General features: G+C 44.2%; 4 protein-coding genes and 1 long non-coding RNA gene across 10 annotated transcripts; 3 read left to right on the forward strand and 2 right to left on the reverse strand.

Moving 5' to 3' along the window:
• The first annotated feature begins 45 nt into the window (after nt 1–45).
• On the forward strand, nt 46–6,818 carry LOC105453194 (phosphoglucomutase). The gene is made up of 7 exons (XM_011694937.1): nt 46–511; nt 816–1,254; nt 1,334–1,536; nt 1,626–1,827; nt 1,913–2,105; nt 2,206–2,389; nt 2,463–6,818. Exons 1-7 carry the CDS (start codon nt 260–262, stop codon nt 2,685–2,687), a joined length of 1,698 nt encoding a protein of 565 aa, XP_011693239.1. The 5' UTR covers nt 46–259; the 3' UTR covers nt 2,688–6,818.
• LOC105453193 (U3 small nucleolar ribonucleoprotein protein IMP3) lies at nt 6,773–8,131 on the reverse strand. The gene is made up of 4 exons (XM_011694936.1): nt 7,813–8,131; nt 7,327–7,641; nt 7,171–7,243; nt 6,773–7,074 (listed from the first exon to the last, which is right to left on the reverse strand). The coding sequence occupies exons 1-4, from the start codon at nt 7,947–7,949 to the stop codon at nt 7,051–7,053; spliced, it is 549 nt and encodes a 182-aa protein (XP_011693238.1). The 5' UTR covers nt 7,950–8,131; the 3' UTR covers nt 6,773–7,050.
• A 265-nt stretch (nt 8,132–8,396) lies between these two features.
• Nucleotides 8,397–18,719, forward strand: LOC105453197 (huntingtin). Of its 2 annotated transcripts, none has more exons than XM_011694943.1 (15): nt 8,397–8,662; nt 8,752–8,935; nt 9,110–9,388; nt 9,460–9,601; nt 9,673–10,242; nt 10,317–10,912; nt 10,996–11,309; nt 11,402–12,706; nt 12,790–16,828; nt 16,910–17,115; nt 17,235–17,409; nt 17,487–17,900; nt 17,983–18,143; nt 18,222–18,309; nt 18,400–18,719. In XM_011694943.1, exons 1-15 carry the CDS (start codon nt 8,577–8,579, stop codon nt 18,496–18,498), a joined length of 8,658 nt encoding a protein of 2,885 aa, XP_011693245.1. In that variant the 5' UTR covers nt 8,397–8,576; the 3' UTR covers nt 18,499–18,719. The 2 variants fall into 2 exon arrangements, with proteins under 2 accessions (XP_011693245.1, XP_011693246.1); XM_011694944.1 differs by having other exon boundaries at nt 8,755–8,935.
• LOC105453196 lies at nt 18,121–19,160 on the reverse strand. Of its 2 annotated transcripts, none has more exons than XR_974834.1 (3): nt 19,020–19,160; nt 18,461–18,821; nt 18,121–18,207 (listed from the first exon to the last, which is right to left on the reverse strand). It is a non-coding gene; the product is annotated as an uncharacterized LOC105453196 (long non-coding RNA). The 2 variants fall into 2 exon arrangements; XR_974835.1 differs by lacking the exon at nt 19,020–19,160 and adding an exon at nt 18,899–18,928.
• A 72-nt stretch (nt 19,161–19,232) lies between these two features.
• Nucleotides 19,233–22,026, forward strand: LOC105453195. 4 transcript variants are annotated; one of them, XM_011694939.1, is made up of 6 exons: nt 19,233–19,321; nt 19,394–19,751; nt 20,242–20,575; nt 20,684–21,205; nt 21,412–21,739; nt 21,893–22,026. In XM_011694939.1, the coding sequence occupies exons 2-5, from the start codon at nt 19,537–19,539 to the stop codon at nt 21,730–21,732; spliced, it is 1,392 nt and encodes a 463-aa protein (XP_011693241.1). In that variant the 5' UTR covers nt 19,233–19,321; nt 19,394–19,536; the 3' UTR covers nt 21,733–21,739; nt 21,893–22,026. The 4 variants fall into 4 exon arrangements, with proteins under 4 accessions (XP_011693241.1, XP_011693240.1, XP_011693243.1 ...); XM_011694938.1 differs by having other exon boundaries at nt 21,412–22,026; XM_011694941.1 differs by lacking the exon at nt 19,233–19,321 and having other exon boundaries at nt 19,660–19,741; nt 21,412–22,026.
• Nucleotides 22,027–23,915: the final 1,889 nt, after the last annotated feature.

The following is a 23,915-nucleotide window of genomic DNA, read 5'->3' on the forward strand; positions in this document are numbered from 1 at the left end:
GCCGCGACAGCTGGCGCGCGCGATCTTCCAAGATGGCGGCGACCGGACGCCCGTGCGGCCCGTGCCCTTGCGTGTCATTGACAGGCGGAGTTCGGTCCGCCGACAGTGATCGGACGGCTGTCGCGTGTGTTCGGTCTTCGTGCGGTTCGCCTTCTCGCCGGTCGCGACCGGGCAGATTAACCTTAACCTCCGTCTCCTCGTTTCATCGTTCTTTCTCCTGTCAGTTGCAGCGCGCCCGCAGCGGAACCACCGTGCGAGCATGACCGCGACGTCGGTGACGAGCCTGACGGTGAGCACCCGGGTGTACGACGGCCAGAAGCCGGGCACCTCGGGCCTGCGGAAGGCCGTCAAGGTCTTCCAGCAGGAGCACTACACGGAGAACTTCGTGCAGGCGACACTGCACGCCCTGGGCGATCAGCTGACCGGCTGCACCCTCGTCGTCGGCGGTGACGGGCGGTATTACGGGAGGGAGGCGGTGGCGAAGATCATCCGGATCGCCGCGGCAAACGGGGTAAGATGCAGCAACAAATGTACGACTTGACATACGACTACGTTTCATGACGAAGAATGTTGTACTGCGAGACAGAAATAATTCATTGATGACAGCAATTACATTTAACAGTTTCGGCGAACTTGAAAGTTGACATTAAAAACGTAGATTTATTATTTTTATAATTGAACTAATGCTTTGACATTGACAATTTTATTTAGAAAAGTAATATAGTTGAGCAATCCTTTTGTAACAGATTATCTACCGACACTAATATCTCTATTGAGAGGCCAGATATACCTATTATAATTTTTTTTTTTTTTAGGTAAGGAAGTTGATAGTTGGTCAAAATGGCGTTCTCTCGACGCCGGCGGTGTCGACTATAATACGAAAGTATAAGACGCAAGGAGGGATTGTCTTAACTGCGTCGCACAATCCTGGTGGTCCTGATGCCGATTTCGGCATTAAATTTAATTGCGACAACGGCGGCCCCGCTCCGGACAACGTGACTAATAAGATCTACGAGATCACTAAAACGCTCCAGTGTTACAAAATTATTCCCGATATTGGCGTAGATATTGACAAAGTGCAGAGCATCACTATCGAGGTGGATGGCAGACCGTTTACCGTCGATATAATCGACTCTGTGAACGATTACGTGGTGCTGATGAAGGAGATTTTTGATTTCGCGGGTATTAGAAAATTGTTGCTAGGCAATGCGGACAGGCCAGCGTTTAAGGTTCTCATCAATTCAATGAACGGAGGTTAGGCATTATATAATTTGCGTTTGGCTGCTGCTTTCATTGTACTAGACATTGTGTAATAGCTTTCAATAATTTTCAGTCACGGGACCGTACGTGAAGCGAATATTTAGCACTGAATTAGGCGTCGATGACTCTAGCTTAGTGAATATAAAGCCGTTAGAAGATTTCGGTGGTTTACACCCCGATCCAAATTTAACTTATGCCAAAGATTTAGTGAATGCTATAAAGGAAGGACCGTACGACTTTGGTGCGGCTTTCGACGGCGACGGAGACAGAAATATGGTGAGCAAAATTCGTCGAAAAGTGAAAAAAAAAAACAGATTTTGATCGCCAAATAAATTGTCTCGCTCAAATTGTGCTTGCGCTTACAGATCTTGGGCAAGAAAGCCTTCTTCGTCACTCCTTCCGATTCCTTAGCGGTGTTAGCTGCTAATCTAAAATTAATTCCGTATTTCCAAAAGACTGGCGTTAAAGGATATGCTAGATCAATGCCAACGGCTGCGGCTGTCGATAGAGTCGCCGCTAAAAATGGGGCGAAGTTTTTCGAAGTTCCTACCGGATGGAAATACTTCGGTATGCACTGTAGAATTTTTATCCTACGAGTATTACGAAAAATTATCATCAGTTTTACAATATCTGTTTAATATAACTTTTACAGGTAATCTGATGGATGTTGGAGATCTGTCGCTGTGTGGAGAGGAAAGTTTCGGTACCGGTTCCGATCATATTCGCGAGAAGGATGGAGTATGGGCATGTCTGGCGTGGCTCAATGTGATCGCGGGACTAGGAAAATCCGTGGAAAACATTATGTTGGATCACTGGAAAGTTTATGGGAGAAACTTCTTTACTAGGTATACCACATACGTGTATTTTATCGAAAAAAAAAATATATATATATATTTTCTTAATATCTTTTGATTTAACGTTCCTGAATTTCTGGCCGTATTATAGGTATGATTATGAAAATTGCGACTCCGCGTGCGCGGATAAAATGATGCAAAGCATCGAGGCCCTGATTCAGAAGCCAGATTTTATCGGCAGAAAGCTGCAGTACGAAGGTAAGGAGTACGTTGTTAAGCAGGCGGACAATTACTCCTACACGGATCCTGTCGACAGTAGCAAAGCTGCGAAGCAGGTATGTTCCATATGTTTCTTTAGCACTAATAATCTCATATCTTCAAGCTAGTCATGACGTTTTGTCACATTAGGGATTACGGATATTGTTTGCGGACGGCTCCCGCATAATATTCCGCTTATCCGGAACGGGAAGTTCTGGTGCCACTATCCGTATGTATATCGATAGTTACGAGAGTGATCCGGTTACTTTCGAGAAAGACGCACAACTGGTTTTGAAACCTTTAATTAATATCGCATTAGAATTAAGCGGACTTTGTCAGCATACTGGTCGCGACGCGCCTACTGTGATTACATAAGAGTTCGCTCGTTACGTTCTCGCGCGCTCCTCCGTTGCGGAACTCTCTTATCTCTTCACTCAACTTTATCTCTCATTTATCCGAAGAGGTTTATAAATTGAAGGTTGGGGTATATATATACACATTCATTTGGATTATAGAGGTTCGCCCGATTTTTCACTATCAAAAAATCACGAAGCAATAGCATAATAATTGTTACTGGCGCCAATGAAGGAATTTTCCATTTTTATAAAAAGTGTTACCGTTTCACGATTCCATCCAGAGATGATATACATACCGTGCGTATTGGACGAGAACTATTCAATATGCATATCCGAGTAGCAATTGTGAGGAGGAAAAAGTGTTTTAGGATCTATTAGGATCTCTACTAGATATTTAACATAGATGTTGTTGCTTGAATCCTCCTTACATCTCTCAATTTCAAGTCAATCGTAAGGGGATGCGATTTAAACTTAAATCTTCGATTTTTGCGTGTATAAAAAAATGTAGGTATTGTCCGTCTTGAGCATTAACAAGTGATTCGTAAGTCATCTCCAATTATTTGATAAAAATTTGATTGATAATTTACATATATATTGCTCATATATTTACATGAGTTTTAATAAGCATCAAAATTGTGCTTATTAAAATAATGATATAAGATGTAATCTGGCACATGTTCCACTTGTGCTGGAAAATCTTTGGAAAAATGTTTCGCGACGTAACATTACGTTATAACAATGATATTGTTGACATGCAATAATCTATCTACTCGTTGCCACGCAGCATATATAATAAGAGAGAAATGCAGTTCGTTGTATCCGATAGAGAAACGCGTAGGTGTACTCCGAAATTGAGCACAAAAAAGTGTCTTGTACTTACCTGTTGTTAAAAAAATCATGCTGTCTATCGTATTCCGGCGATAATACGCGCATCTTTTTACCGATAGCGCTGACACTAAAAGTTCGATAAGAAGCCTTCGTTATTTTTATCGTACATATTTATATTTTGCAGCCACAAAGAAATTGTAATTGAATGTCCACCACGTGCATTCCGGTATGTAAAAATATAATTTGTGAAAATCACGATTCTGAATGGACAAAATGGGTACATTGTCAATCTTCCAAAGCTTATGGCTATCCACAATTCACATTCTGATACTTATTCGTTCTATAAATTTCCATTCATTTTCATCCATGAGTTTTACGGACTTTTACAGTGAAAATACTATCTAACGCTTGATTTGATTTCTTCAGGGAAATTAATCCAATTGAATACAATCGAATTGTTAATCGTGATCGGATTGATACAACTGTGAAGGGGGAGAATTATTTAGTTACCAGTTGATAATTTTGTTAACCGCAGTACGTCAGGTACACAGAGACTGGAATTCAATATCAGATAGCATAATATTGGAGGATTAACAAAAAGCGTAAATTCGACATTGTCTTGAAGGACCAGTCTTTCCAACGTTCAATCAAACCTTTATCACTCTGTCTGCATCGCGGCCGATGCCGCGATCCAGGCGGAGACGTAGATTTATTTGTCGGATTTTTTTTTATCCCGAGGATGGAACGACTGGCCCTGTGAATTGAATGTAGAGCGTAATGGATAATAAATAAGCGGCTTTAATTTATTCTGCTTTACGAGGTAAACATTTTATTGAATAAATTAAGCCATCGTAAAGCCAACGTCACTGCGATCCACAATTATGGATCGGTGACGCTGCTTTCAAATTCTAAATGATATTATCCAGAATCCTTTTTCAATGTCAGATTATTCTATGAAAATTATATTTGAGTCTAACGCCGTAGATTTATTTGTATTGATAAATTTATATTTAAATTGAAGTGGAAAGGTGTGAAAACTTTTTGCACTTCGTCTTGTACAGTAGCGTATGTAAAACTGCCTATGTAAAATTTATACTATTAATTGCAACACGAGAGCGTAATACGAAGAGAATATTAAAATTACAAAAAAAAAACATTAAAGTTTTTGTAGATAGTAGTGTACAACTGTAAGAATCTTTCTTTTCCATCGAAGCAGTCATCCATTTGAAATCTTCATACGTTTTCATTAATACGTCACACAAAGTTGGCCATTTCATTGTGACTCACAATTCTCTTCACTGCTGCAAACTGTATTTAAATGCATGTACAGTTTTCTCAAGAAAACGCTTCTTTTACTTATTCTCGTTACATCACGGTCCTTAATTATGCGATCTTTCCACACACAAAAAATATATTTATACTTTGTTACTTTTGCTTTCTCTAAACCAGCTCAGTTCTGACATTCGAATATCGAAAGAAGCATGGATGCTTAAATTTGGTGAACTCCACCAAAACCTGAGAAATAGCCAGCGGGGACCTTGTCATGATTTCTCAGAATTTGGGCGATCCCCCAGATATAGCGATGTAGGTTTGCAAATTTCGAGTTTAGCGCGATACTCAGCGTCTTATAGAGTTCTCAAACAAATAGTTACTTTCACGGGGAAAAAGAAACGATACAATCTGTTATGGAAATATCCATGCAGCTGCATTTTGTTGTGCGATACGTTTGTTTGCAAGCCGTACGGACTACAACGTAATTCACTGGGTATCTCGTTAAGATTAATCGATAGACTAGAATACGTTAACGAACTTGTACAAAGAACAGTAGGATGATTCAGAAAAGAAAGAATTGAATTTCTTTCGTGGTGGGAACAAAGTCGCGAATAGTCAGTTGTGGTGCGAAATTCCACATGTAACAGTTATATCTCCATGTAAGAAGAAACGAAACAATAGATAGTAATACGAAACACGTTCGATAAGAGATGCACGTTATTTTGTATCTCGCGAGTTGTTAGTGGACGTCTCGCCTATCGATAATTAATAACAGCCGCGCAAAGTGTATTTACATTACTCCTTTCCCTTTCGTTTTTTTTCTTTTCGCTTCGTCTTTGCTTCTTTCTTTTGTACGATATATTTCACCTACGGGCCTTTATATCGGAAATATCACGTATACCTGTACTACGGAAAAAAAAACGCGCAATCACGAACTCACATTTCATTTCGAACGAATTGAGTAAAAATTTCACGCAAGGCCGGTATGGCGGTTACCGCCGCGGAGGTAGATAGGAATCCGGAACAAAAAAAGAAAGCAACGTTAAACGTTCCCTTTTTTTTCCCCTTCCGTGAATAAATGCAGCGTGTTACGGAGAGATTTCGCAAGGCAATTATGTAAATAGTTGACGGTGAAGGAGGAGAAGGAGAAGGAGGAGGAGATACTTAGGGACCTGAGCCGACACACGCCCCCGTTTGATCTGTCAGTTACGTTCTAGAGAAGTGCGAAGACGAGAGAGAGAGAAAAAAGAGAAAAAAGTGGACCGAGTGCTCTCTAGAACGTAATAAAGATTACTTAACGCGGCGGCGATGTCACAGAGACCAGCACAGAGACTGCCGATTACTATAAAGATATTAACATGTAACATTTGTATCATAATCATAATAAATACTAATTATCATTATAAGTATATGAATGAGTGGCTGCTCGGAATGCACGTGGTACGAGATTCATCGTTGCTCCAGTTCTTTCCTTCGTCGTTTTCCACGCTGCGTTTCCTAATGCTGATTCTGGCGAGATTTGTTCCTATAGTACGATACAAATTCCGAGATATGCGTTCTCCTTATCGAATCTTATATTGTCAGCGAATCGTGTAAAAAATTCACGTTACTGTACTCTTGCTCCCTTTTTTTTTCGACTAGCGCTAGATGCGGTCATCTTGATTCTCGGCTTACATCTTGAATGCGATCTGTATCTTTATAGGCAGAGATTAAACACCGAAATAAGAAAACTGAAATAGTAAAACTGAATATATAAAAATTCTAATGGCAATTTTATTACATGATATTGATGTGAGCTTTCGATTTTTTAGTTATATGGAAAGTGCTACATAACCGATATTTTCTAAACTGTTTGCAATCTCTTTATAAAAATCAGTGTCGCATCTGCGCTAAACCGAAGTATCAAGATCCTTCGTGTTTACGATCATGTGAATGCGTTTCTTTGCGCGCTTATGTTTAAGCGATTATTATGTTAGGCGACTCATACAATCTTCTCAAAGTGGTGACGAACTAATCCGACTTTTAATAAATTTTCTTTTATTACAACGAATCTATGCGTACTTCATTTCGAGGTAAAACCCTTTTACGGACAAAGATGGTGCTATGCTGAAAGTAATTTTCCTCAAGACACATTTAATATTACAAATAAAAAATACAGAGTAAACGTAGAATTAATTTCTTCATTAATGCAGATCTTTATATATACATTGTTGCATAAATAAATATTTCTTTTATAAAAAAAAAACATAGTTTTACGAGTAAAAGTATTCAGTGAATCTAGATTACACTATATCAAAATCATCTCTCTGTAAAACAAAAAAATATATATTATTATATGTATAATTGCGAAAAAATATAATTTAACTGCAATAATATATAAAAGAAAGCTGAAGAATTCTTACCTCGTTCTTGTATTCCAATACGTGTTTCTTAATAGCAGATGTGTCTACCCACGTTACAAAGTCCTCTAAATTCCTGTAAAACATACAATCGACATCCGTTTTATTTGTTATTTCCTCGATACTTGCACGATGTGAATGGGGCACAAAATACCTTACCTTGTTACCAAAAACGCGGGGTCTTTTACGACTTCTACTCCGACTCGGACATGGCCCTGCTCTATCAATTTTGTCGCCATCATTATCGTCTGGCTCATCTTGTTGCGCACCATAACAACCGGGAGTCTCCGTCTGCAGAAGCAACTGGCGGTTACCTTCTGAGTCTGCGACAGGTCCCACTTCGTGGAGATCAGGCCCATCATGTACAGCTTCTCCAGCAAGGCAGCACTCTGCTCGATACGAAAGGGATGGTCAGGCTCGATTTCCTTAATCTTCCTACCCAACTCCCGTATGTCGCGTGACAGTTTGTTGTATCTACAATCATTTCGATAAATATTAATGCAGCCACATCATATCTTGCGTTTCATTATGTAGTATTTTATTTTGCAAAATATATTTATATTATATAATATTATATATTTATCGAATGTTAAAATTTATATATTTTTGCATCATTTAATGTACTAATTTAATAATCACACTTACACCGTGTAGTCCGATCTTCTCTGAATGCAATAACGTTTCAAGATCTTAACCTCGTGGAGATTGTTGTCGGCCTGCCACGACATGAAGTCCACCTTCTTCAGCAGCTTCTGCTCGTGATACTTCAGTTTTCGCACCATCGTGATCGATTACTGCAGGAATCTCGTTGCTGTGCAGAACAATTTTAACTTTATTTAAAAAAAAAAATCTCTTCAATTCTCCAAAATCGATCGGGATCGCGACAAATCCAGCTGATCAGCTGATCGCAGCACCTTTTTTTCTCCGAACACGTGCAACGATCCTGCGCATGCGCAGTCTGAAATTGATTTAGACGATCTATAATTCACGTTAGATTTCACGACGTTCTATTTATAATTTTATATGCTGGCTACTTTGATGTACATATGTATTTTAATATATAAATATGCTTTATATATATATATATATATATATATATATAATCCCCTTCCCCCTCTCTCTAAAGATTAAAGAGAGAAAAGGCAGACCTGTCAGAGCTCCCTCTCTCTTTCTATCACACACGTTGACCCGGAATGCGCAGTCTGCACCGGTCTGCACCTCCTACGTCCGTGTGGTTCGTGGCAATGGCGATCGGCCAGCGTGCGGCGATGTAGTTCGTGATGCGTGTCCGTCGCGATCTGTCATAGACTCGCGGGCCCGGGAGCGGAGGCAGGATGTTATTCACCAGTCGCACGATTATTTGAGGTGGCCCACCGTAGAAGCCGGCGTAGACCGCTCCGCGATCCGGCATGGCTCACCTGAACAACGTGCTGAAGGCCGTGGAGACGCTGAACGGGCTGCGGGAGTCGGACACCCCGTCGGATCCCGGGACGAGGTATGAGAGCGGTGCAAACACCTCTCCGAGATCGGTCGAGGAGGACAATCTCGTTTCTTGATAAACACGAGATTTCCACGTTTGAACAGCAGGAAGGAGAAGGTGTCGTGCTGCGCGGTCATCGTCGAGGGGATATGCTCGCCGACCGTCAGACAGAACACCAAGTTCCCGCAGATTCTCAGCGCCACCGTCGAAACGCTGCTGGCACTCTGTAACGATGAGGAGTCCGACGTCAGGATGGTCGCGGATGAATCTCTCAACAAAATTATAAGGGTACAGTCGCGCTTTCTCGCTTTTACACGCTCAATATTAGCCGGAGGTCGTAGGTGTTGACGAACAGAGCGTGAAAGCGATCAGATTGAGAAATTAAACACAGGATTAAGGAATTAAAGATTTAAGAGCAATCCATTGAACAAATATACTAATTATTGGTACGTTCCTTGCCAGGCAATGGTCGACAGTAACATCGTCAAGATTCAGATAGAGCTTTACAATGAAATAAAGAGGAACGGACCTGCCCGTATACTGAGGGCTGCGCTATGGAGATTCGGCTTGCTGAGCCACATGATACGTCCCTCAAGGGGCAAAGCTTACGTGTCAAATCTGATCCCGTGTATAGTAATTATCGCTCATCGGTCGGAGGACACTGTAATTGAAACGTTATCACAGTCGTTACCATTAATCTTCAAAGTATTAGGACCATTTATGACGGACAAGGATGTCAAGGTAGGCGTCTCCGACCTGTATTAAAGTTATTTCTGTGAGCTTGAAGAGAAAAGAATTAAATCTTGTTTCAGAATTTGCTGAGGGCGTTCTTTGAAAATATCTCCTCCCTTCAGGCGGTTTTCCGTAGATCGGCAGCTAATATGATTCTGACAACGTGCATAAATTGCAGAAAGCCGCAGTTCTTTTTAAATTATGTCCTGGATTACATGTTAGGTACGCTAAGTAATTACGACGCGCTGCATGACGCACGGACATTCGTTTATTAATGATGTTTATCTTGTCAGATATGATAACGTCAGGGAGAAACGCCGAGGATCATTCCTCTACCGTTATAGGCGTCTTCGGATGCCTGAGAGTGATTTTACCTTACATATGTAAACCCACAGAGCCCCAAGACGTCGAGACGCAGCAGACGGACAGCCTGTTACATATTTACGAATTGTGTTTGCACTATACGAAATGGCATTCCGATCACAATGTCGTAAATGCGGCTTTAGAGACCTTGGCGCAACTTCTGAAAGCGCCGCCAAAGCCACTGGTGTCCGTTTTACTGTCCTCGCGGGGCATAACGCAAAGTAGAATAATATTAAATCAAAATGCATGCATTCCCTCGCTGGGCCACATGAGCATCTCCAGCGCCAGTACCGCTTACGGCGGCAATTCGGATTCCATTTTGAACTTGCACGAGCCCGACATTCCGGAGATTACCCCGAACGCCGAGTGGATCGCCGATACGGAAACACTGTCGATCACGAGCAATACACAGACGCAGGACGAATGTACGAGCGATGCGACGGAGACGAAGGAGAAGATATTGGAGAATTATTGCAATTTGAAAATCGAAACCACCGACAGTAAGGGCGAGCATGTAAACTCGTAACTTGCGTTACGATCTTACATTTTATTAACTTTCATTGTTTTTTTTTAGATGATGTTACAGAAGAAGGCAGCGATATCGAAAGCGAGATGGAAAAGTCCGAGAAAACGCCGTATCCGAGCCTGCAAAATGAACGCTCGAAGGGGGACGATAATTCCGAGAACACTCTGTCGTTCGCTTCCCCGAAGAAATCCTCCCTGGATTTCGCGCTGTACGAGACTTACGTCGGCAGTTTCACGGACTCGGATATGCCCGTCAAGTTTTGCTGCCGTTACCTGGTGTCGTCCTTTCTGCTGGCGGGCAGGCCCGGGCAACTGATATCGGACAAGTTATTTCGCGTTAGCGTAAAGTCACTCGCACTGACATGCGTGGGTTACATTCTCAAACTTTATCCGCACTTGTTTACCACGACCGTGGCCAAAGAGCCAAGCTGCAATGAGACAAACCAATTGATTGCAGACATTTTGCTATTTGCCAATCACCCAGATCCTCAGATCAGGGGTAATATAGCGGTGGTGATTGGAATCTTTTTAAAGTCTATATTTGTTCAGTACGGCGGCTCCTTCCGGAACTTCGAGGCGGAGTGTCTGGCTCGGCAAGAGCACGGGACTGTATCGTTGGAGGACCTGATAAAGTTACTTTTAAAAGTGAGTCTAAGTTTGCTAGTTTTGTAAGAGACGACATCAATCTCGAGAGTTTTACTTAACGTCTTCTGTTTCTATCTGTACAGGGCTTGAACGACGATTCCGCGACGACTTGCCGTCAAACGTTGGACGCGTTGAACCTCTGCCTGCCAGAGTTACTAGATTCCATCGACAATGAATACGGTCTTACCGTCTTAACTACGTTGCCAAAACTCATGAAGAATCCATATTTTCTCGTGAAAGTAAAATTAGCTGACTTATTGAGCAAATTGTCGTATATTACCATAGAACACATAACGGGACAGTCGTTATTCCAAGAGCACTTTATCGATGTTATAATAGCGTTATTAGGCGATCAGGACCAAAGGGTGAGACACGCTGCGTCAGATGCGATTGTTAAGTAAGATACATTTCTAACTGTGCAATTTTATTAATTATTTTTACTCAAGTTGCAATATTATAATATATATATATATTTTATTATTATTTCAGGAGTATTCCGTATCTGTATTTTCGACACCCTCAAGAAGATACCGTTACGAGGAAGGCTACGCAATATACTCAACAGTTTTTAAGCGCGGTAACGTCAAGTATCTCGGAACTGTCGTCGTACCAAGCTAAACATAAACCGTTCGTGAACACATCCATCAAGCCCTTTGTATTTCTGAATCACAACGAGACGAACTACGATTCTAGTCTGGAATACTCTCTATCCCGTATAGTTAACATTCTAACGGAGATACTTACGGTGCATTCTTCGAAGTATTTAATTTACGGCTGTTGCGAGACCCTCTTCTGCTTGAGCGAGACCTACCCGACTACGGTTTACGTCAGAGGATGGGACTGTATTCTGCCAAAGACGTTGCTGAAGAAGTCTAAGAAGAATAACGATCGATCGGAAGCCAATGACATTAGTTTCGTGAACGAGATGATTTCCTCTCCGGTGTGCAGCGGTCTCTTGTCACTGGCATTGCCGCTGCTAACGTCATCGACCATTAGCTTAGACCTGTCCACGCATCGACACTTGATCCTCCTCGCCGGCAATCTGGCTTCCGGGTTGGCCGTCTGCAACTTCAAGACTGGCGGTGACCCGATGAAACTTTGGAGCACGTGCAAGGACAGATACATGGAACTACTGTTGACGCACATCACGAGAGTTCTCAATATCTTCGTCCACGTCATCGACGAGGTGCAGCTGGTGCAGGCGAGTGCCAAGCCCGTGTTGCCGTCCTTGTCCACGCAAACGTTGTCGCCCCGTAAGAAGATCATACCGGAGCAAAAGTCGAAGGAGAGGAGCGAAAAGATCGGCAGCTTGAAGGGCGGGAAGGAGCTAATGGGAACGTTCATCGGCATGCCGCATTACATGAAGATATACGACATCCTGAAGGCGGCGCATTCCAATTATTCGGTCACCCTGCAGCACGAGGCCAGCGAAATGTACGTTTCCCTGCTGAACGCGACGCTCGACGTTCTCTCGCAGATCCTCGAAATCGCGTCCGTCAACGAGGCAGGTAGAATCGCGGAAGAAGTGTTATGTTACCTAAAAACCACCGTCGTATTGTCACCAACGGCAACGGTTCAGTGTGTGCAGCAACTGCTGAAATGCTTGTTCGGTACGAACGTGTGCGCGCAATGGAGCGAGCTGGACGTGCAGAAGAACGTGGATCGTTGCGGCACGCTGCAAGATGATGTCCGGGGCTTTTATAACCAGTGCTTTCAACACCCCGCCAGGCAAATGGCGAACACGATCAAGTGCATTGGAAATAATTGCAGGGGCGAGAACGAGCCGGACAACGGGTAAGTATTACTTACCTACCGATACCTCCGACAACCAAGTTGTGCAGGCTGGTATACTGACGCCTTCTCTCTCTCGCTTCCAGGTGGATAGGATTGCTGCGTAGAAAAAGCGATCGTAAATTTTCTTCGGTGTTTAAGACTTTGGTACGATCCTCGGACCAGAAAACGTCCGTCACGTCCTTCATCCGACTCTTCGAACCGATGGTCATAAAGTCTCTGAAGCAGTACACTGTTACGAGCAACATCGCGCTGCAGTGCCAGGTTCTGATGCTGCTGAGTCAGCTGGTTCAACTGAAGGTCAACTATTGCCTGCTGGACTCCGACAAAATATTCATCGGATTCGTGTTGAAGCAGTTCGAATTCATCGAGGAGGGCCACGTACAACAAACCGAGAATCTTCTGCCGAAAATGTTCAATTTCTTGGTGCATCTCTCGTACGAGAAGAATCACTCCAAGGTGATAATAGGCATACCGAAGATAATTCAGTTGTGCGACGGTCTGATGGCGAGCGGTCAACCGGCGATCACGCACTGCATACCCGCGCTCGCGCCCGTCATCGAGGACATATTCCTCATCCGTAATGGAAGCTCGAGCGTGGTCGAGCAGCGGGAGTTGGAGACGACGAGGGACGTGCTGATAGCCATGCTGCTGCGTTTGGTGGAGTATCACGAGGTAGTCGAACTTCTGGCGCTGTGTCTGGCCGAGTCCAGATTCAGCGGGGACGGCAACGGCGAGGAGAAATGGCGAAGATGGTCCAGACTGACAATGGACACCGTGCTTCCGATACTGGCCGCCGGCAAGCTCAGAATAGAGTCCGAGAGGGCGCACGTCGCGCTGGTGAAACTTTTCGCGGCGATCTCGCCCACAGTCTTCCGACCGGTGGATCCACTCCTCAAGATACTGTTCACCGCGTCGATACCCGCGACCGCTCCGATCTTGAAGCTGAAGCGTTGGCTGGGGATGATCAACGTCGTGCTGCTCTCGCTGATCTCGTGCGCGAAGGAGGAGGCAATGCTGGCGCGTCTCTCGGATCTCAACGTATGCGTGTCGGACGTGTCGCATCTGTTCTCGCCACTTCGGAGCTCCTTCCCCCGCGAGTGCGCGGATCCGTTAAACGCCTCGAGCGTGCAATCGCACCAGATGCCGCCCGAGCAAATATTAGCTAGATTCATATTCAAGGTGATCAATCTGATAAGCACGAAGGTGTTCAGTCTGCTCGGGCTGATAAATCACAAGTCCGCGGATCCCTTCGTCGACTTCGCCGATTACACGGCGGACGACAATTATCTCGTCCATCAGTTCGCGTTCTTCCTGCAATTGTGCATTCACATGTTCGAGTCCGGCAGCCATTGCAAAGTGGCGAACGCGACGATGCAGATGATTCAGGGGCGCAACGTGTCCGACGAGGAGAAGCTGCTCATCGACGACTTGAACTACTTGATGCTGAGCATCGGAAACGTGTGCCCGACGGTGACGTGCCAGTGGGCGTATCTGATGATTCTGTTGGGCTACAACGAGATGTCCTTTTGGTCGAAAGTATTGGGGACCAGCAACAAGTCCGCTCACGTCCGATCGAACGAGAGAAAGACGCGCGACTGCGTTAACAGCAGTACGAACATCCAGATCATTAGAAGAGGCGGAATTATATTGTTCTGCGACTACATATGCGAGAATCTCAACGACGTGGAGCCGCTGACGTGGCTGCTGGTGAATCACATAGAGGAGGCGATAAACGTCGCCAACGAATCTCCGGTGAGAGATCTGCTGACCACGGCGATACACAGGAATCCGGCGGCCAGCGGGCTGTTGGTGCAGGCCGTGGCGACCAAGTGCACGGATCTATCGCAGCCCAGCTTCATAAAGCGCCTGCTGCAGTGTATCGAGGGCGCGCACCACTCGCAAAGCGGCGCGGTTATAATGACCTTGATACCGCGGCTGTTGTCGACCAAGTATCTCGCCCTGTCGAGAATCGCAGCGAAGATCGCCAGCCGCCGGGTGGAGATACTGTTGACCACCAGCGCGGACGACGTGAAGGACCAGCTGTCGAAGGACGACATCGTGAAGCTCATGGACGTTCTGCAGACCACCAAGCTGGCGAGGAAACACGGCAGCTTGGTCAGCTTATTGAACAAGCTCGCTGTGCAATATTACGATCTGTCACCGCTTGAGCTCGACCAGTGCAGACCGTTCAATCCGTCCACGGTGAAGAGCATACAGTTGGATCGGAATTGGTTCCTGTCTCAAGTGAGACTACGTTGCTGCCACGCAAGCGCCGGCAACAATCCCATGGAATTGGCGCAGTTGTTGAAGGACTTGGACTTCGACGATTGCCTGAGCATTCTTTCTTGTAAAGAGTTCAATCTGAAGATCTTGAAGCACTGTGTGATACTGGGAGCCCGCCTCACCGTCGAGAAGTGCCAAAAGTTGGAATTCGGTAAAGCGCAGAGCGAGAAGGATTTTTATTTCGACGCTAGTCCTCTGTACGTCGCTGCCAAGCAGTGCTTGTTGGAGCACATTCGTTACATCTGCGAGCTCGTACCGAAGCCACATCAGATTTATAATCCGGAGGCGGATAACAGCAGCGGGAAGGAAGTGAAGTACGCCGTTAGATTCTCCGAGCTGCTGAGCGACGCTCTGTATTGGGAGATCCTCTTCACGATAATCCCGACTGTCAAAATTTACATGAAGACGTTACCGAAACTGGCCAAGTACAACGTGGCGAAGATAGACATGAAATTCGAGGAGGATATCGCCAAGTTCTCCATGCTGTGTCTCGAGCTGGCGCACTGGATGATCTACTCGGACAAGAAGGGCGTCCATCGATTGAGGCCGCACGACATGGACCTCGCGCTGAGTTGCGCGGCCGAGATCCTGCGGCACGCCGCCCCGAATAAGATTTTCAGCGACAACGCGCGTCACACGTGGGTCTGCTCCGCGGCGATCTCTCTGACGAGGATCGTAGAGAGTATACTGACGACGGTGGATCCTTTGCCGAAAATGGATTGCCAAGCGCTGGAGCCGGCTCTCCAGGACGAGGAGACGAAGGATTACGCCCGGGCGTGCATTCAAATGGCGTCGATAGTGGCCTGGATCGAGAAGTGTCAGGCGGACGGCACCACGAGGAACATTCCGCCGTATCTGTTCAATACGATAAAGTCGTTGGTCATCAGCATGAGCCGTCAGCCGTTGGTGAACTCTTACATCTTGACGCCTCCGCTGATGTGGAAACGCGGCTGTCACATCGTCGGCTCGGGCCCTACCAAGTGCTACTTTCCGCTCATGTCGTCCGAGTCCAATCTACTGCAGGAGGTGGACGTTCTGGAGCAGTTTATCTACCGAGTGAACCTACTGGGTTGGACGTCCCGATCGCAGTTCGAGGAGATCTGGATGGCGTTCCTGAGCGTTCTCAACTTCTTGCAGAATGAGAACACGCCCTCGGACGAGATCGCGGCTTTGATACAGGCGAGCAGCCTGGCGATTCAGGCGATCACGAGATTACTGTTGCAAACCCTGCTGCTGCCGTGTCCCGGCAATCCCGGTGCCAGCACTCTGATCCACCATCCGAGAGATCCCCAACTTTCCGTGTACAAAACCAGCTCGCAGAAACTATTTACGATACAGGAGCTGCTCCTGTGGAAGTACGAGTACATGAACGACGCGGAAAGTAAGAACGGCTTGAGATTGGATCACATATTCCAGCGGGGCAACGTGGAGAGAACCGCGGTTTCCGACCGATACATGTACAGCCAACTGTCGGTCTCCTATTTATGGTCGCTGTGCAATCTATACGAGGACAAGTTAAACGCTTCCGTTCTCGACTTGAAGAACAGGCGGAACGACGCGCTGATGTCCGCCTCCCTCGATCTAGACTCCTGCCTGCGCTTTCTCATCGAGCACTACACCATCTGGACGTCACCGCAGGCTAACACGCCCGTACAGCTGTTGACCGAGATCATGAAGTCGATTCTGGCCATTTCGGAGCTCTTCCTCGAGAGATCGCAGTACCAGTGGATGCTGGACGTGTGCCTGGAAGTCTCGAGGGTTCATCCAACGGAGAACGCGATCTTGCATCAGTACCTGACCGTCTCTGTGTGCAAAGCCGCCGCCGTTCTGACGCCTTTGGTACGCGCTGAGAATTTCGTACGATAAAAAAAAATGAAAATCTTTATGTTTAATCCACTTTTAACTTTTATCACTTTGCAGGACTTGGACACGTTGGATAAAGTAAAGCGCATAGTGGATGCTAATTTAAAGTCGGTATTCCTGGCTTCCAGAGTATCCGCGCTTCACGGCTCTCTGTACTTGCTGCAAAGCGCGGTACTGGCCAAATGCGAAGAAACAATGAATATTATACATCCCCTGGCCATTGAATATATACAGAAGCACATTGATTCGCAGGATTTGAATAGGTAATGATTTAAAATCTATTTTAATTTTATTTGATAAAAAAAAGTATATTGAAAAAACATTTATTGATTTGTTTGATACTATTTTGCGGCCATTTTCTAATTCGTTGCCTTTGATACAGTGTTCTAAGTCAGAGCGAAGAGCATCAGGGAATAATGTGGGCTTTGGTGTTCTTCTTACTGGAGCATGCGGAGGACACGCCGCCGGACACGGAAGCGCCAGCCGTGTTGGAATTAGTCCTTTCTCTAGTCACGTCTCAAAATGTCTCATACGGTTTACATCAAACTCTTCTGCAGGTATATATTATATTATTAACCTTATTTTTGATTAACGCACAAATGACGGTAACATGAATGCTGATTTATCTTGACAGGGTCTTGAGAGGCTCGTGGCGACGAAAAGCGTCGTCGGCAAGGTTGCCGAGCAGATCGTCAAAGTCGCGATAGACCGGCTGAAGCAACCCAGCCCCCTGCTCGCATTACCGGCGCTGCAACTTCTGCTGACGTGCATGTACACGGAGGCGGCTGATCGGCTGAATCAGCCTGGCGTCGAGGAGCCGTTGCCGGACGTCGAGCCGGAGACGCTGGTGCGTTCCATCGAACGCACCTCCGCGATATTCGACAAGATCCGCAAGGGACATTCCATGGAAGTGGAGGTGCTGTGTACAGTTCTGTCGTGCCTCCTCGGAGACTTCTTCCCGCCGTCGGAGATCCTCACCAAAGTCATAGGGGAATTCCTGTCTCCGCAACAACCGCATCCGAGATTACTCTCCGCCGTTGTCTTTAAAGTTTGTAATAAATTGATCTCGAATTGTAGCGCGACCGAAATGCGAAAAAAAAAAAATACGAATGTACGATCTGATTTTGCAGGTCTGTGAAAAAGCGTGTACCTGCACGGAAATGGAGCTCCTTCAAGATTGGGTGGTCTTCAGTCTACCGAATTTCATTCAAAGCTTGCCGATGGCAATGTCGACCTGGTGCTTGTCCTGTTTCTTCATAAGCGCGTCGACAAACCATTGGTTGAGAGCTTTGTATCCTTTTCACGTCGACGTAACTTTGTAATTTTTTTTTCGGGGAAATATAATGCTTCCTTAGCTATAACGTGACAGATTTCCGTATGTTCAGTCGAGAATAGGAAAGTACGAATATGAAGACAAGAAAATATTGTGTATAGCAGCTTCGGACTTTTATCACAAGGTAAATCAACGTTATTTAATTTTTAGCATCTATTTTAACATTTATTTTATTTTTTAGCATCTATTTTATTAATTGATTTATCGATTTCAGCTATCCAAAGAATCTCAAAAGAAGGCATTTGTCGAGACGTTCGAAGCTGCCGCGAAAGAACCTGGTACTCCATTTAGCGATATTCTAGCCTCCTTTTAGATAACGCTGACCACAGTCGGGAAAACTCAAAAGAGAAGCCATCCCTATAAAATATTAAATTCAGACTGTATTCAGACTAAAAACAAAACGATGTACAATCACTGGTGCGTTGACGCGCATGTAGATTTGTATGTATGGTGATATTTATTTTACATTATATCCTGTTAAAAGAGAGATACTTGCAACTTGTTTTGCAATAAACAGTATTTTTTAAGCAAAAATTGTGTGACGTAAATGTTCACATAATCATGGAATATGCTCCTTTCGATAATCATCCAGCATCGCATTTTACATATCGTCGAATTGGAAAAAGGCCCGTGAGTCTAAAAATAAGTTCATACATTAATTTCGTAATTATTAAAAATAGAATCTTTCTTCAAATTTTAAAATAAGTTCATACATTAATTTCGTAGTTATTAAAAATAGAATCTTTCTTCAAATTTTAAAATAAGTTCATACATTAATTTTGTAATTATTAAAAATAGAAATATCATCCTCCAAATTTTAAAATAAGTTCATACATTTTAATTTCGTAATTATTAAAAATAGAAATATCATCCTTCAAATTTTAAAATTTCTTCAAATAAAATATTTCTTTTTCTTCCTCGGATTTGCATCGAATTTTACGACGAAACTCGAATCGAAACACGTTCGCATCAAGCTTGAACGTCTGCGTCCGTCAAAGTTCTTCGAGTTTCTTTTTTTCTATGCGTGTGTATGATATACAATCTTTCGTATTAGCTATATATTTTTTTAATATCTCTTTGCGCTCGCGATTCTAAACTTACAAAGATATTAATAACAAAAGGGAACGAAATTCATGGTACGCATTTCAAAAAATGGAAGTTGCGTACTGATGACGGTACTATGAGCTCAGTTTGACCTATTTCGGTAGAGTTTCGCTGTCATCGGAGAGCAAGAATCCTTGGCCGAGTTTTGATTATGCCGCTGAATACGGCGGATACGGTAAACTGAAGGTGGATCAAGTTTCCGGCGGCTCTCGCATCCCGTCTCGGCTACGACTTATTTCGGGAAACTATGGAGCTATACAAGAGAATACCCGCGAACGCGTACAGGGACACCGGATCGTATCGTCACAGTGAGTTTTGCTCTAATTGCGGACAGAACGAGCCGGAGGACGTGCCGCGCGACATCGCGATGCTTAAAAGGAGAACGAGGAATTATGAGAAGCATTGTCCTTCGTGCCACTGCCCGCCCGAGAGGCGAAGATTCCCTTCGCCCGGTAGGCCAAGGTGAAAATATTCCCTCTCTACTCGGCTGATTAATAAAAAAAGAATTATAAATTAGCAATTAATTATTAATTCGATATAAATTCTGTACCTAAGGCGCGAATATAATTGCGTGCGATAATTTTTTTTTATCTATATATGCATTTTAATTCTTCACGCGCGTAATACAATTCTTTATCTAATATCCTTGATATCAATTTCGATCTTTATCAAAGGCCTTCATCAGTCGGTGACTCCGATAGAACTTTTCCGAGCACGGAAGTACCCTTTTGTCATATTAATTAATTCAAGAGTTCTCACTTATATTAATTCAAGAATTTTCACTCGTTTTTGAATTGCAAACGATCCTTTTACCATTTCTTTTTTCTTCCGTTGCTGACGGTGCTCACAGAGATAATTAAATTTTATTGAGAGTTAACGAAAGAACACTTTTTGATTATTAATTTTCAACGAGAGAATGAACAACTTTAATCGGATCGGGGTTGCCTTGAAGGACCTCGGAGAACGTGGAAGCGATGATAAATCGATGTGAACGCGTCTTCGCGGAGCCGATTAGCTCGGCCATCAAGAAATCGCAGAGCAGTCCCTTGTCGCAGAAGCTATACTGGCACGATTGTCAAGCGGATTCTCATCCTCGTTGCCCGAGAAGACCGCTGCAGGCTCGCCGTCAGCGGAGAAGCGAGCACGACAGGTATATGATCAGAATGAAGGGAGATACCGCGAACTCGGAAATGATCAACGAAGATATCGCGGCTTGCTCCAAGTACGCGCGAGCGGTACCCGTCAAAAGCTCATTGAAGAAACACGGTCATTGCAGACAATCTGAGGTAATTAACGCTCGCTTTTCAATGCGAAAAATTGTGTCCGTCTACGATTTAAAAAAAAAAGAGGACTTTTCTAATCATTTTTTAATTTAAATGACACATCTGATCTAGAGATCGCCAGACGAGCCGGTATGTTCCGACGTCGAGAGCGAGGTGTCGATGAAGTACATCCCGCACGTTCTCCAGTCGAGGAAGTCGCGCGTGCTGGAACCTGAGCCGAGACGTCGCTACGTCGACGTCGGGGACGGCGAGTATAACGTCGCGGAGGCGAGGCACGAGAGCGACGCCGAGTCTCAGGAGATGAGGAACCTCGTTCTGGGCCTCGAGGAGCTGGATAGGCTGAAGCGAGGCGACGGCGAGGCGACGGCGACGATAAGCGAGGACGACAAGAGGCTCGAGAGACGGAGATCCGGCGACGTCGCGAGAACGGCGAAATCGCGAAAGTCCGCGGACGTTGCCCCTTGCTGCGTGGCGAGCAAGTCGTCCGCGTTGATCGGCCAGCCAATTAATAGACCCACGAAGGAATTCGTGCTTAATGGACCCGCGCATCTGACAAAGCTGGATCTCCACGCCACGAAAACTCGCATTCTGGAATCGATCGACCGTATGCTCGGTACCATGGACGACGCGAAAGTACGTATTTAATGACATGCATCTTATTCGATCAATTTGATACACGCGCGTCCAATATTCTCTTCTTCTTTTTTTTTTTTTAAATTTAGGATCCTTTTTGGTTTTCACCTCATTTTTATGTATCTTTCTCTCATAATTTTACAAAAGACAATATTACTACGGTCGAATATTTCTGCATCAGTGCGATAAATGTTTTCTGTCGTCAGAATGACGCGCCTATGCAGCAGCAGGAGCAAACGGAGCAAGAGACCGTCGAGAAGATAACTCGCGAACTTCAGGAGAACGGCTGGCAATTATTGTTCAACGGTCTGACGATCCATAGAAATTCGGTGGACACCAGCAGGCGGATCGTTCGTCTGGAATGTCTGAATCACATTCGGCAGCAGCTCGACAAACTCTACGCTCTCGAGTCGATTTTGGACAATTGCCCGCCTAAGCTGCAGCCTCTGTCGAGCAGCGATATGCCGCGCAACGAGGAATGTCAACAGTCGCAGCATCAATTGGAGCAGAAAACTACGGATTCTTGAGCCAAAAGTTCGCATTCCCTTTTTTTTTAAGTATATTTAAACGTCATCATAAATTCCGGAGGATCCACGATTTTATATAAGCGTCGATTGTGCAAACGACACATATATAAAATCTGTATATATTTTATATTTTTGTATTATACATCGTGAATATTTATAGATTGCTGCGACGAAATAACTGCGAATGCAAATATCATCGCGCACAGGCCGCAGAAGTATAATGTATACTATTGAAATGTCTATGTGTCTAATGTGACTTTTAATTTAAATATATGAAATTTTATAAAACACAAATATATCAAAACGCAATTCGTGAAACCTGGCGTTTACTCGTGACTTCCAGGATTAAAATCAAGCCCTCAGATCGAGATTCAATTGGTAGCAATAGCTTTATTGTTGAAACGTTTTAAGTACATTAGAGTACATAACTAATCTACTTTCTTCCCGCTTTCAAGCTAAACAAGGTATGTGTAATATTAAATTGTTTCCATTTCGGTACGTAGCTCTCCTTGCGATGAAAGGTGACGCATAAATTTATTATGTATATATATATATATATATAGATATATATGTACTTTAGTAGGCTCTCTCTATCTTTCTCTCTGCATATTTACTACGCACGTATACTCTCAATATACATACATATATATGTATATATATTTGCCAAATGTGTATATATAATATATATATATTTAAATCTATAAATATATATAATACTTATATATATATTTATATTTATATATACGACATTGGTAGAACAATTATGTACATAACGCTGTAATAAGCTATGACTAGATATATATATTGACGCGTTAGGATATACTTCTGGAAACTTGAATAACGATGGAAAGAGACGTATAGGTCGGAGAGATCCCGGTGACGAATCGCATGCTTATTTTTTTTTTTTGCACTTTTGTACGACGACACGTTGAACGGCGCGAAAAGGGGAATCAGGGAACTCGCTCGACGATTAAAAGCGATACAGGCAAAATAGGCGTGGCTATCACAGCGGCAGCCGATGTCGTTGTATTCGTTGTACGTCTACTTTCCTCACGTTGCATACAGTTCTTTTATTTCTTTTAAATATGTCTTACGTGTCTATATAAGTGTGTGTGTGTGTGTGTGTGTGTGTGTCTCGTTAAAATTATGATACTTTCGAAGCTGCCACCGACCGGCTGCGTCTGCCATTGCGTTCTGGATTTGCAAAGAAGAGAGCGGGATCGAAAAATGCGAAGCGAGGCGTTGAGAAAATCCCGGAAAGAAGAAAAAAAACTTATCGAGAAACGAACTGGTAACGGGGAAAACGGGGCAGGGGCTCTCTCCTTCGCGATTTAACAGGTACGAACGTATTCGAACGTATACACGCGACGAAGACTTGGGATAATACTGCAAGTAGAGGAGAGACGACTGTATAAACTTAATTAATCAGGTAATATGTATATACGTATATATATCGGTAATATATATATATATATAATCTAAGTACACAATGTCGTGATATAAAATCTACGTATTATATCCCGGTAGATCAACAACACGATTTACGTCTGATCCCCGCTACGCCCGACGCCCTTCGGTTCTACCTTCGATACTTTTGCGTTATTATTGGTAACGTCGCTTTACGTTATCCTGCCTGCTACATTTTGTACAAGTGTATTCGATGTATGTGTGTGTGGTGTGTGTGTGTGTGTGTGTATGTGTATGTTTGTGTGTGTGTGTGTGTAGGCTATATCGTCGTCGGCCTCCCTCTGCGCGATCCTCTGGGAACCGCTGGAGGTGATGGGAACATCATAAAAGGACGGGCGATTCATGGAATTACAATTATGAGAGAGACGTCTAAAAAGGTACGTTATTGACTTCGATTACACGCTATTAAGGACACCCTCGAATTGATCGACGTTCGGAACGGCGTCCCGGGAGAAACGGGAGACGGGGGTGGACGTGCGCGTCCTCTCCCTCTCCCCCGCCAACCCTCCAGATCGCCGCGGCGCGCTCCTCTAATTACTACTAATAATTGCCACAGGTGAATTGACTCTAAACAACACACCGGTTCCCCGAGCAGATCGTCGACAGCATTCGACCGACGGTTTTCATGTTGCGCGGTAGAAAAAAAGTCGCCGGAAATTAGACGGGTAGACAATCCCCCCCAACAAACTCTAAAGTTCTTTAACGTTCCATTCGTT

Source organism: Wasmannia auropunctata, unplaced genomic scaffold (genome assembly GCF_000956235.1).
Source record: "Wasmannia auropunctata unplaced genomic scaffold, wasmannia.A_1.0 LD336001.1, whole genome shotgun sequence".
Lineage (NCBI taxonomy): Eukaryota > Metazoa > Arthropoda > Insecta > Hymenoptera > Formicidae > Wasmannia > Wasmannia auropunctata.